This window comes from Carettochelys insculpta, chromosome 4 (assembly GCF_033958435.1).
Source record: "Carettochelys insculpta isolate YL-2023 chromosome 4, ASM3395843v1, whole genome shotgun sequence".
Lineage (NCBI taxonomy): Eukaryota > Metazoa > Chordata > Testudines > Carettochelyidae > Carettochelys > Carettochelys insculpta.
In genome coordinates, this window is record NC_134140.1 from 113,422,264 (window position 1) to 113,436,349 (window position 14,086).

General features: G+C 41.0%; 1 protein-coding gene across 7 annotated transcripts in view; it reads left to right on the forward strand.

Annotated features, from left to right (window-relative positions):
• PPP3CA (protein phosphatase 3 catalytic subunit alpha) overlaps positions 1 to 14,086 on the forward strand; it is a 288,298-nt gene that overhangs the window by 212,580 nt on the left and 61,632 nt on the right. For all 7 annotated transcript variants that reach the window (XM_074993513.1, XM_074993506.1, XM_074993507.1 and 4 more), the window contains exons 4-5: positions 7,220 to 7,331; positions 10,780 to 10,925. In XM_074993513.1, the coding sequence (XP_074849614.1) occupies positions 7,220 to 7,331; positions 10,780 to 10,925 (258 nt within the window). The remainder of the gene's footprint in view (positions 1 to 7,219; positions 7,332 to 10,779; positions 10,926 to 14,086) is intronic.

Consider the following 14,086-nt stretch of genomic DNA (forward strand, 5'->3'; position numbering starts at 1 on the left):
CAGTTAATACTATGGCAAATTTAGAAAGATATGAAAAACTGCAGTATGTAGGAATGTTCTGGCTGCCTTACATCACCCTAGCAGAAAAAACATGAGCTCTCCTCTCTTAAAAGGGTCTGAATAAACTTTAATAGAGGGTGGATCCTGTCTAGTGTGATGTATGTCACACGTCCATGGACCCAACTAAGTAATGAAGACTTTAACTCCATCTGCTGTGGCAAATTTTGGACCTATCATTCACCACAGATACTTGCCAGTGCAACTGTGAGTAGGGTTGCATCACAAGATGGTAAAAATTCTTGAGCCAAACTTTTCTACAGATGACTGTTGAGTGATTTCCCGCCCCACAGACACACGCATGCACTCACGCAGGTTTTTTTCTTGAACTTTAAAGAAAAGGGGCTGCCTTCTTGAAGCTTCCAAATAGAAAAAATGGGTGGGCTAAAATATTAATATAAAATAATAATGAAATACAGATTAAAGTATTATTTTCTGGCTTCCCCTGGACAACAGCCCACAGTAGTTTGAAACTGGCACATTGCAAGACAAACCTGGCTGTGTTTCTGTGGTGGGTGAGATGATCCCTATCTGCAGCCTGCCAGGCATTTACTATCCTTCTGGAAGAAAGGCACTATATAAATGGAAACCATTATCAATACGAACAGAACTGAAATGGCATAGGGTAGGAGGATGGAATTTGAAATGCAAAGGAAAGATGTTAAATCACTGAGTATGTATTAAATGTGAGTATGCAGAATAAATGAAAATATTTTGTGGTGATGAAAATAAAGCGCATTCTACATAACACAATAAAATCTCCAGGCATATTATAGACTTTACGGTCAGAAGAGACCATCATAATCATCTATTCTGACACAAGGCAGGGCACAGAACCTCACCACCCACTCCTACTATAGGCCTGTAGCCCTGTAGCTGAATTATTGAAGTCTTCAAATCTTGATTTAAAGATTTAAAGTGACAGTGTCCACCATTTACTCCAGTTCAAACTGGCAAGTGACCCATTCCCAAAGATGCTTAACTTTAGGCATGTTAATATTTCCATTGATGTTAGTGAGAGTGTTCACAGGTGTAAAATTAAGCAGTTAAGATTTTGCGGGCTCAAGTCCTAAAGATAAATTATAGGGGGTTTAAACAAACTGCTATAGTTTATATCATTCTGGGTTTTTAGACAGAATGAAATATGAGAGAGCCTTTTGTGACTGAAAAGAGACTTTCTGCCAATTGTCTTTCTTTGCTTTCCCTTTGGTTGCTCTTCAGTGCTTCTTTAACTAGAATAACAACCTTCTGAAAATTAGAGCATCAGATTAGGTAAACTCACTTCCAAGACACTGTCAGCTCATGACATTTCTGTTGTGGAATGTCTCAGGGTTTTCACAATAGAGTATGGAACCCTCAGATTGGTTTTAAGTAAAGTCAGGACGGTCATGAATTAAAACTGACGCAAATGAATAAAGACCAGTATTTCTGAATTAAGAAGAACAGTGGTGACATGAATGACTATGTAGGACTGGTACCTAGGGCCAAATAACAGGTCAAAAGATTTGATGTAGATCTGAAAACTCTTAATTCTCTTAAATTATCCAGAAGGTCAAGACCCTGGTAGTCTTGTGCCATATAATTTAGGTTTGCAAATTTTGGTTGGATGAGTTCCTGGAGGTTTCATCACATGACAGACATTTTAATTAAGGATTATTTAATCCTGGAGACTCTAGGGCAATCCTGGAGGGTTGGTGATCTCCTCCGCCCAACTTTTCACCAAACTCTTCTTAAACAAATGACATCTCATATGTACACCAAATTTAATGCAGTAATATTGTTCATTTAAATAAATGAAATTTTATAATTGTCCATCTTTGTCCTCGCTCAGAAATATATAGAGGCTTAAATATTTCATTAAACTTAATTGAACAAATTCAAAGCATTTTTGATAGATTTGGCAAAACGGTTCAGAGAAAACAAGAATTGTCTCAAAATTCAATGCGAGCTGTTCTGAGGTCCATAAATTTACCTAAGTCTGCTTTTCCTGGTATATCATTGGGAAACATGAGGTCTGAAACTGCAGAAGAAAATGACCCTTGGTATTTCCATCATGAAATCCTGAAAGTCTTGGAGAAGAATCTGACCTTCAGAAATTTCCATTCTGACTTCCAGACCAAAATCGGTTTAAGGAATCATTGGAAATTTTAAATCCTCTTGTTTTGACACTTGCATGGACCTTTATCACCTCTAGGCTTGGTTACTGAAAAGCTTTCTTTTAATTGGTTTCCCATATCATTTTATTTTAAATGATCATATGTAAAATATTGCTGTTGTCATTATTTTCCTTTTCAGCTGCTTAGCTCATGTAACCCCTAGCTCATTTCTTAAAGAGACTCCTTCCTTAAAACAAAACAAGTGAGTTAATGAATATTACAATCAATTTTCTCAAGTGCTTCACTTGTGTTTTTTTTTTTTTTTAAACGAACACTTCAGAAGTTGAATTTGAACTTTGAACTTCTCTCTCTTGAGTCAGGTTTTATTATTATTTTGTAATCCCAATTTTATTGCCCCAGGGACATCTCTCCTTCTTCACATGGATCTTGTATATACACACAAACCCCTGGCAAGCGTGCCACTGATGCATGAGCCGATTTCAATGGCATGTGGCAGGAGCTCAGCCCCACCACTCCTTCCATCAGGCTGCACAGGAGGGAGCTGGAGGGTGGGACTGGGGCCAGAGCCCCACTGCAAAGGCCCCCAAAGCAGCACAGGGTCTGTGGCAGGAGCCGCCCTGGAGCCCCTTCCACGCTGCAGGCTGGGGTCAGAGCCCTCTCTGCAGGGCCAGAGCCTCCCACCGCACTGGAGCTTCCACTGCAGCATGGGACTGGGGCCGGACCCCTGCACAACCTGCTGCAAGTTGGTTTCTCACCTCTCCTGCTTGGGCTGGGGGTGTGTGTGGGCTCTGACCAAGAAGGAGGGCACAGGTGCAAGCTGAGAAGGGTGTTTGGGGTCTAGGTGTGAGGGAGGGTGCAGGAGCAGGCTAAGGATGTGCAGTCTGGATGGGAGGGAGGGTGTGGGAATGGGCTGGGGTTTGGCGAGTTGAGTGGGAGTAAGGTGGCAGGGTTCAGGAGCAGACTGGAGGTGAGAGATCTGGGTGGGAGGGAGGGTCCAGGAACAGGCTGATGTGGGGGTCGAGGCATGAGCAGGATGGGTGACAATGTCTGGGCAGGAGGGCATGTAGGAGCAGGGTGGGGTGGTCTGGGCAGGAGGAGGGGGCTGTAGTGGGCAGTAGGCTGGGTGAAGGTGGAGTGCTTATCGTTGTTGCTGCTCCCTCCCCCACCCGCTCCCCAGGATCAGCAGCAGCTCTGCTCCCAGCCTCTGGGGCTGCCTATCAACAGCTTCCATAAATAAGTTGCATACAGGTAGATATTATTAAGTGCTTTCTGGCTGAATAAGGATTTTAACGAATCCTGAAAAAGGGCTATTTTATCATCTCCCCAATTCCCCTCCCCCCACCACTTTCCAGTGGGAAATAAATAAGTGCCTTCAGCCTTTCCAAGTAGCCTGGTTCTCTAATATGGTTTCTAGTAAACAGCTTACATTTGGTTGTGAGGCAGGGAGGAGGAAAGAATTCCTGTGTGAAGCAAATTTATTTTATTCTTTCTGGCAGTGTGAATAAGACCATTCTTGAGGTACTTCAAATATCCAGGGTTCTCACCTGCATTAGGTACAGGTCTTGTCCCATGCCTATAATTGTTTGGTGACAAATCCTAGATCCAAAATTGTCTATTTCCAAATTATGCAGAAGCTCACTTTGAAGCATCTCTTGATTCCAGGGCAAGTCAAGGTCTTCTGTATTGCAGAGGAAAAGCAGAGTCAGTCCAGGGCAGGGCATGGTAACAGTGGTACCACCATGGTTAATGAAGAAGGTCCAGGCTCTTCGTGAGCTTGACATCAAGCAGGAGTTTCACCTTAGCAAAGAATGAAGCTGGGTTCATCACTAAGAGGGTTTTTCCACATTGCTCCCCCAAAAAAGGGAATGTGAGGTTCGCTTTTTCCACATCCTCTGAATGAGCCACAGGGGTGTCTTCAAAATTCTCACATGCTGTTCCCTTTGCCCAGGGCCCTGGTAGCTGTCTCCACCATCTCTGCAACTCCTGGTTGTCCAGCTCTGTTGGAATCATGCTAACAGAGCCTCCTGAGAATGAGTTGTTCCCCTGTGCAAAGGGTGAACAAGTACAAATGGGTCTGGACATTTCCCACATAATATTCCTGGTGGCTGGTGCAAAGATGATGCAGTCCTAACAGCCTGCCAACTTTTCCTACCTTTTCACATAGGGAACCCTTTGTGGACTCCAGAACAGGGAGGGAGATTGTAATGGAGACAGCAAATTACTCCATTACCACACCCCACGCCTTTATGTGTACATGCAAGATCCACGTGAAGGAGAGATGTCCCTGGGACAATTTGAGCCTGACCTGCTGGTCCTAACGGCACAAAATTGGGATTACAAAATAATAATGAAAACTGATTCAAAAGAGAGAAGTTCGAATTCAAGTTCTGAAGTGTTTGTTTAAAAAAACCAAGTGAAGCACTTCAGCAAATTGATTGTAATATTCACGAACTTGCTTGTTTTGTTTTAAGAAGGGAGTCTTTTTAAGAAATGAACTAGGGGTTACATGAGCTAAGCAGCTGGAAGGGAAAATAATGGCAACAGCAATATTTTGCATATGATCATTTTAAAATAAAATCATATGGGAAACCAATTAAGAAAGCTTTTTCAGTAACTAAGCCTAGAGGTGATAAAGGAGCACGCAAGTGTCAAAACAAGATGATAAAGCAGACTGGGAATATTCTGCAGATGGTAAAAAGAAAACTTAATGTCTAAAATATGCTTCTCAAATAACACATTAAAATAAAAACAACTCTGGTTCTGGCCAGGGACTGAGGAATGGCTACATTGTAGATTTCACAAGGGAAGATTGAAAGCTCCACAACAGCACCAACACCATTCTTTTGTACACTGAATTTCTGGCCCCATTAATATCAATGAGAATTTTGCCATAATTTTCTGAGAGGCCAGATTTGCACCTCCTAGGTCTGTAGGACAAGAACTGAAGGCCTGGTCTGCGTGCATGTGTTCAAGCTTAAAGATTGCCAAAACTCATCTTTTCGCATTCACTGTTAAACTCTGGATATTCTCTTCTCCGTGTGTCTGTGTCTGATCAACTTTTGAATCTTGCAAAGTTCTTGTCCGATTTTAAAATAAAATGAAAAATCTGTTAGCAATATAGAGTTTATGGAAGAGGCACAGAAGGCTTATACCCCTTAAGTTTTTATTAACAAAGCATTTCACATATGAAATAGTCTCTGGGCAGTGCTTGTCCCAATTTTCGAAGTATAAAAAGAGATAAGACTCAGCAAGAGCCATAGCCTGGGGTTAATTTCAAAAGCTACAGCTCGCTTTCTCTCATTGTAATCTAGAAGTGTGTGACATTCAACCCCTTATCACTGCTTGATATTTTGGGATTTAAACAGTGTAATACACTCAAAATGTTCAAATGGTTCAGGAACTCCTGAACACATGATAAAGCCAAACAGGCAATCATGGTCAAACTACTAGGAGAAAATGAATGTTGATCCATAGAGATCAGCTCTCTGTCTTCATTTAAGTGGAGGTCATCAAAGATGAAAGCCTGCATAAGGTTCCCCACATGTACTCTCTCTGTGGCTAGATGTGAACCCTAGGGTAGCTGAGTTCTGTCTCCTGCCCACATAACCCTCCAGAACGTCCGTAGTCATTTAATACTGACATACCTGGTTTCTGCATCTGCACTTTGACATCCCTCCCACTTCCTCTATCCATATGGAGGTGGTAGTGCTGTACAGGGGATGAAAGGAAGCTGAGAAGCATGCTCGGTAGATTCAGGTTCTCCATTCTGAAGAGCAGTCTCTGCTCCTTTTATTTACTGCACTCTGAACCTGCTTGCTGTATGGAAGCAGGAAACTCTGTGTGTGTGTGTGTGTGTGTGTGTGAGAGAGAGAGAGAGAGAGAGAGAGAGAGAGACTTCAAAGCATTCAGACCTTTTACACTGACTTATGCCTGAACTCGTGCAAATGTAATTAAGAAAGAATTTGCTTTGGTATGCATATTATATCCAACTATAGCTACAGAATTGAAAGAGTTAAATTCATTTTGAGAGTAGGAGGGACAGGAAACAACCTAGAAACTGGAACACTGAGAGATTCAAAAGATCATGAGTAGCCTTATCTCCTTCCTTCTTAGGAGCAAGAAATGTCAAATTATAAGTGAGAATGAAATCATCAAAATGATTGACTAAACACATGAAGGTTTCAAAGTGCAAATTGAAATACTTCAAAAACCGAACTCTCAAATCCCAGATCATTAACTAAATACTCTTAAAAGTCGAGCTGAGATGGAGAAAAGTATAGTAAATAGAGCTGGTAGATTAAATCAAAGTCTCTGTACTACATATGCTAAGACCTGAACTGAGGTACTTAGTTTTTTTCTTTCAATGGACATTGACTTAAACATTGCTTATTTGAGCTAATGTTTTCAAATCTGGGCACCTAGGGTTTTTAACTGTAGTGAAAGGGCCTAGCTTTGGACGGAGCTGAGTTTTAATTTGAAGATTGTGACAGGAATTCACCCACACTTTGGAAAGCAGCCCTGCTGAACCCTGTTACTGCAGCGTATAATGCTCCATCTCTGTTCACAGAATGGGTGGAGCTAAACAAACTAAGGGTGTTTTAACCCTGCTTTTACTGACCCAGACTGGTGCGAAGCTACTCATACTCTCTGCAGGTTTTTGTGTAGAAATTGTGCAGTTTCATGATTTGAGTGTTTTTCACAAGTCTTTATGAAATTGTTCCTGGATAATATTTTGTTGTTCGTCTCATGAAATGCAGATTAAATGGCTTCCATAGCAGGCCTATCCATCCCACTAAGATAGAATGGTCTTGTGTTCCCTGGACATGCATGCAAGACAATAATTTGGTACACAAATGTGCGTAAAATGAAAATGTTACTTAACAAAAGTAAAAAACTTCATTTAAACCTAATCATTTCAGTGAAGCTACTTCAAAGCAAGGGAAACAATCTACGTAAAATACATGAACTGCTGGGTACAAGGTTTGAAACACGGCTAAAGTATTTTATACTTTTGTTAATTTTCATGTTTTATTTTTGTTTTACAGTGTGTGCTGTATTTGTGGGCCTTGAAAATCCTTTATCCCAAAACACTGTTTTTACTTCGTGGGAATCATGAATGTAGACATTTAACAGAATATTTCACATTTAAACAAGAATGTAAGTGTCCTTTAAATTCATGACCTTCTTTCATATTACAATGTAATTGTTACTAAGTACTCACATAATACTTAATGATTTTGCATCCTTAAACCATCCTTCTCTAAAGGGAAAACCCACTGTTGGGGAAAAGATAATACAAAAAATCTCAGTTTCAGTGTTTATAAAATGGACAGGTGAAAGGGTAGGTAATACAAAGGGGTTCGGGACTGTACTGTTGTAACCATGGAAGTGTAAAGATACCTGGGGAAAAGTTGTCAAATACTGTAGACATTAGGGGAAGCCTCATAGCTTCTGCACTTATGTGCTCCCTCAAGGTCTCTGTGCGTACAGAACAGAAAAGCATGGTTGTTTTGGAGTGTCTGCTGCTTCTGTGAACCATTTCTTACTTCACTTTGGGTGGGAACAAACAACACTTCAGCTGCGTCTACACTACAAACTAAAGTAGACTTTATTAAAATTTGATTTTTTTAAAGCTGGGTTTTATAAATTTGAATTTGAGCATCCTCAGCTTCCCACAGTCTCCCCACAAATTTGACTTATTGCTGCCACATACAAGTAGCAAAACATCAACTATTGCAACAGTGTATTGTGGGAGCCTATCCCATAGTTCCTGGAGGCCCATAATGTTCTGGATATTTTCACTAATGCCGCATGGGGGAAAAAATACCCTGCAAGTGGCTATGGGCATACCTGGACGTTACACTGAATGTCTGCCCATCAACTTTTGATGGCACTTCCTGTGCCTACCGTGGTGGATACGGGTAATGGGAAATCAGGGTTCGATTCCAAAGAGGGAGCCTGAGAGAAACGGCTACCACATCCAAGGAAGGAAGCAGGCGTGCAAATTACCCACTCTCAACACAAGGAGGTAGTGACGAAAAATAACAAGACGGGACTCTTTCAAGGCCCTGTAAGTGGAATGAATACAACTTAAATCCTCTAACGAGGATCCATTGGAGGGCAAGTCTGGGACCAGCAGCTGTGGCCATTCCAGCTCCAGTAGCGAATGTTAAAGTTGGTGTAGTTAAACAGCTCATAGTTGGATCTTTGGATTGAGCAGGCAGTCTGCCGTGAGGCAAGCTACCGCTTGTCCCAGCCCTTGCCTCTTGGCTCTCCCTTGAAGCTGTTAAGAATTTACTTTGAAAAAAGCAGTCCAGTTGCTGGAATACTCTGGCTAGGAATAATGTAATAGGACTCCGGTTCTGTTTGTTGTTTTTTGGAGCTGGGGCCGTGTTTTAGAGGGACAGCTGGGACATTCGTGTTGTGTTGCTAGGGGTGAAAGTCTTGAACTGCTGAATAGCTGCCAATCGCCGAATATCTTATGCGCTTAGGGATACTATCCCTGGACATCTGCAAGGCCTCCAAGTATCTTTTATCCACTGAGGCAAACTTCCCTCTGGGCAGCTGCAAGACCCCCAAATATCTTAGCTGCCAAGGGAAACTATCCCTGGACAGCTGCAAGGACCCCGTGTATTTTCTCTGCCAAGGGAGACTTCCCCGCCCTGGTTGGCTGCAAGGCCCACAAATAGCTACCAGCCCCTGAATATCTTGGGTGCCAAGGGAGACTTCCCCTTGGTGACTTCAGGACCCTCACCACATGCAACCTACCTGGCAGCATGTTCAGCCCACACTTTTATTGGTTTGGGATCAAGCCACATGATGGGGCTGGGCATGGGAAAGTTCCAGACTGCATGGCACCTCCAGGGGAGGGAAGGGAAGGGATTGGGGGGGAGCAGGACAAAATGCAAATGGTTGAAAAGAAGTTTCTCAGCCTCTTACACAAGCACAACCCCCATCCATAGCCTAGCTGCTGCGTGCTGCTAGGCAGCTCAGAAGAAGAAGAAAAAAAAAAAAAAAAGACAGCTCGCATAGGTAGACACAGAATCACAGACTCCACAGCCACACTAATAGCAAAGAAAGAGAGAGAAGTTTTTCAGCCTCTCATAGAAGTATGACCCCACAGCTACTGGCTTGCAAGTGCTGAATTGAAATGGTCTTCCTGTCGCCTAATTCCTGCTCACTTGAGAGCAGTGGAGATGGATGAGGCCAGAGTGGAGAACTCTGGGCCACATATGGGACATCTCGAGGCTAATGAATTTGGTTTAAAGACATGGTGCTTCCACACTGACCTTCATTTGGAATTTTCAATTTGACCTGAACGCTAGGTCTGTTAGGCCTGTTAGGTTCCGAAGATATTATCATATCGGTATTATATCGATTTTAGTGCTCCGTAAATTGAGCTAATGGTATTTATAGTGAAGACAGGCACTTGGTACCATCAAGCTAAATGGCCTAAATTCGATTTTATCTCATAATGTAGGCGCAGCCTTCTTAACATTACTTTTCAGAGAATACTAGGACTGGAAAGGGACCTCGAGAGGTTGAGTCCAGCTTCCTGCCCTCATGACAGGACCAAGTAAGCCACAGTAGATTGGAGTGGTATTGTATTGCTCCACCAGGGAGATTCTGCAACTGGAATGGCAGGTGGTCCATTAAGCAATGGCTCAATTAGGATTTGATCTATGGTGTGAAAAAGCATAAGGATCATTCAGAGAGATGGTTAATTAAAATATGGTATTTTGCCTTCTAAATTGGAAGTAAGTAAAAAGTGTATCATGAATTTTTCTTTTTTTTAACGAAAAAGGCATTCTTTCTTTTGTGTTAAAGAACAATGGAATTCTTCACAGTAAACTGTGATTTGCACAATGATTATAAACTGTGTCTGCAGTAATATAAACTGAAGCTATTGCTTGAGTCCACATCCCCTGTAACCTAAAAGATGGAAGATGTTCATTGTCTCAAATGCTTATTGGCTTACTGAGTTTAATATGCATATTGGTAAATTAGCATTTAGGATTCATTGTATTGGCTCATTCATTTCATTATGTTTCTGCAGGTAATTAATTTCAAATAATTTGTTAGAGAATGATGCCCTTTCTGTAGAATTTTAAAGATTTCTGTGGAATTTGTTTACAGGATATCATTTTTTTTAGTAAATTGGTTCATTTAGCGCTTTTGTAGTTAAAAAGAAACAGCACAGAACACTGAGAACCAGGACTGGTGGCTGTAAACAAACTTTATGGGACCACAGGAAATTTCGTTACACCCGTGATAGGTGGTTTTCTGGCTAACTAAAATCATGCCAGATTCTGGATGGTGCCAGATAAGAGAGATTCAACTTGTAGTTTCATTTCTATTAAATATATGTAAAATTTTTCAACGTTGTGTGAAAGTAACCCTAATGTCTAGTGCCCAAAATATGAGGAGAAAATCTCACTATACGCACTGAGATATTTTCTGTAAAGATACAAAAAAAAATATTTAGGATTTTGAGACTGTTTTGCTCCCACTGGAGTCAGTTGGGCCTTTCTAATTGAGAGCATTACAGTAATCTTTCTTTTAAATATTGAACACCGTCTTCTGATACAATTTTTCTATTCAAAAGGTAAAATAAAGTATTCAGAACGAGTATATGATGCCTGTATGGATGCCTTTGACTGCCTTCCCTTGGCTGCTCTGATGAACCAACAGTTTCTGTGTGTGCATGGTGGTTTGTCTCCAGAGATCAACACTTTAGATGACATAAGGAAAGTAAGTCTGGGTAATCTTCAGAATGGTGTGGCGGGGGTGGAAGGGGCACTAAAACAGTGCGTTCACAAAATCAGATATTTTTTCAATGTACTTAATTTGTTTAAGATTTATAGGGGAAACTTGGTTTTACATTGTCACATTTCATTCAGACTCACCGTGAACACTTTTGTCCTTTTCTTTTGTTTTTTCTAAAATGGGGACTAAAAGAATATTGCTACAACTTGTACCTATATTTTAATGAGGAAGCCACCAAAAGCTGTGTTGGTAATAAATGTAGGTTTCATCATCTTTGCTTTCTGAAAAATTAATTTTAAATAAGTAAGTTTGGAAGCACAGTCAATGTGGAGTCATTAGAGCATTCTGTTCTTTTAGCTCTGCTTAAGCATCTTGTTGATTATTTCTTGTGCATTGAAATAATTGAGTATTGTGCATTTGTGAATACACGTGTGGGGTTTTATATAACTATACCTGCAATAAAAAATACAATTTTATACGGTTCCTCCAGTGTTTAACCGAAAGAGCTTGAAAAATGGCCAGTTGTCTCTCATGAAAATCTGGCCTTCGTTTATGTACCTGAATGGGAGCAGAGCTATTTTGAAAATCTGGTTGAAATAGTGGGTACCAGGCATGTAAAAAAACCTGTCCCAGAGCTTTTGGAATTCTGACTGTGTTCACTTCTTGCACCCTCAGGTGTAAAACTGAACCAGAAACACTATTTTCACTGGCTGGGCAGCAGAGTCAGTGAAAAGACAGCTATACATGCCTCAAGCTGTATCTGAAATCTCCTGCTCTGTGACTCACTGGTCTGAGTATTGCTACACTATGGAGGAATAGAGAAGCAGTAGTAGTCTCCTCCTTTCATTTTTTCCTGAGACAAGTGGATGGGAACAAACTGAGAATGCAAGAAATGACTCGGCCCAGATGTCTTACTTCCATCATATTGCAACAGCAATGCGTTTGAAATGGAACTAATGACGTACTCTAAATGCAGGCAGTCAAAATGGGAGCCAGGCATGGTCTTGTTACATGTGCATGTCTGGAGAAAACATACTATGCTTATGCTTGAGAGGTTAATTTTCTACCACAGGAAATGCTTATTTTTTTCCCCTAACTATCTGCCTTGAATTACCCTGCACAATTTTCTCTCTATAAACTGGGGAATCTGATGGGTAATATTACCTGGATGAGAGTCCTGTCATTGGAGAGATGGTCTGTGTGATTCCTCTCTTGCCTATTTTCCAAAGTAAAGCTGTGCCCATTTCTGCTGTGACAGAGAAAGTGAAGTTGATTCTTCTTCACACTTTTTCCTTTGGAAAACCTGAACCAATTCTGAAAAATGTTTCCAAAACCTTTTCTTTGTGCAGTTCAGCTCCCAAAAAATGTTTCTGTGCACCATCTTTTTATTGCGCAGCATGGCAGACCATTCATTTGTTTCGGTGCTTGATATCTTACAGCTGATCACCACATTTTCCTTATCTGGCATTTGAATAAGCAATATGATTCTCTGATTCAAAGTTTCTTTCTAAGGATTATTTTTTAGTCACACTCCACTGTGCCATTCAAGCCTACCTTCCCCAAGGGTCATATCCCTCTCAGGCAAGACTGATTGGTGGGGCTCTCGCCAGGGTTCTAAGAAGGACTGACTGTGTAGACTTCACTTTGAAGTTGTGGCTTGTGCCGGAGCTCAGGTCCTGAAGCCTAGGAACAGAAATGAGCATCAAAGACTGAGGGTAGGTCTACACAGAAAAGTTATTTCAAAATAACTATCCAAGTGTCTATACAATGCAACTGCTATTTAAAAATAATGTCAAAATAGCAGTTGGCTTATTTCAAAAATTGGTAAGCCTCATTCTATGAGGACTAGAGCCTATTTTGAAATAGGTGCTTTTAAGACAGGGAACATAGCCTATTTTGAAATAGGCCATAGTACGTCTAGTGGCTCTATTTCAAAATAGGATCTGTGTATGTAGATGCTGTATTTTGAAATGCATTTTTTGTGTGTAGCAGCATTATTTCGAGATAAGCTCTTCCGGAATAGCTTATTTTGAAATAAGACTGCTGTGTAGACATAGCCAGAGTTTTTGTTTTTTACTAAGGATTGGGGGCTCACTTCTGCAGGCTGTGCAGACATAACATTACAGGTTGAGGAGGGGCAAGAGGAAATGAAATATCTTTTATATTTGAATTTATTTGGTCGGCCAACAGGTGCAAGAATGACGGAGCCAGATGTGATGCTTTGGGGGGTTAACCTAGACCAGTAAGGGTTGTCTCTCTCTGTGCTCTGTAACCTTGAGGGGCTCTATGCTGGACAACTTTGGCTCAGAATTGTGTCACCAGCATCCTGCTTTAGAGCACAATAACTTCACTTTGACCTCCACTAGTGTCATTACTCCTTGAAGAAGTGAGACACCAAGAGTCCTTCCAGTTCTGAATCTCTCCAGACCCATCACCCCTGAAGTTCTCAGTCCCTTTCACTGTGGCACTCACAAATCTTGTCATGTTTGCTGCTCTTTCAAAGACACAGCACTGGCCAATTAGTTTAGGCAAGGATTTTGTTCTTCAGTTTGAAACTGTGAACTGAGACAATAAAACAAGGCTATGTTTTATTAACAACAGGTATTTCGGCGATGCCCAGTAGAAGAATCGAAATGGTTATAAGCAAAGTAAAAATATACATCCAAGACTAAAACCCAAAGACATTTTGTCCCCATGGTCACTTTTCCAGTCATTAGCCAGGATGTACAGTAATAATAGAGCCCACAGTACCTCATTTTTTCATCTTCTCATGTAGCAGATAACAAATTGGCTTTTTGTCTTAATTTATATTTTGCCAGAGTTTGTCTTTACAGAAGACATGAAGGCTTCCTCTTGGTGCAGTCTCCATACACTGTTGAGATTAAATCTTCAGCTTCTCCCCATTTGCTTGTCTGATGGCTTTGTTTTACCTTCCATTGTCTAATGTCACACCTCACTTAATTTACATTGGAGGCACAGTGCCAGCTGTGAAACTGCATTCCTTTGTGTAGGATAAGATGAATTCATGTGCTGCCTCCCAAAGACTTTTTAAGAACATATTTCCAGCACGCATCTGTACTCTTTTGTATTCAGTCCATGCAAACCTTGTGCAATGATTTTTTTTTTTTCAGGATCATCCTGTCACC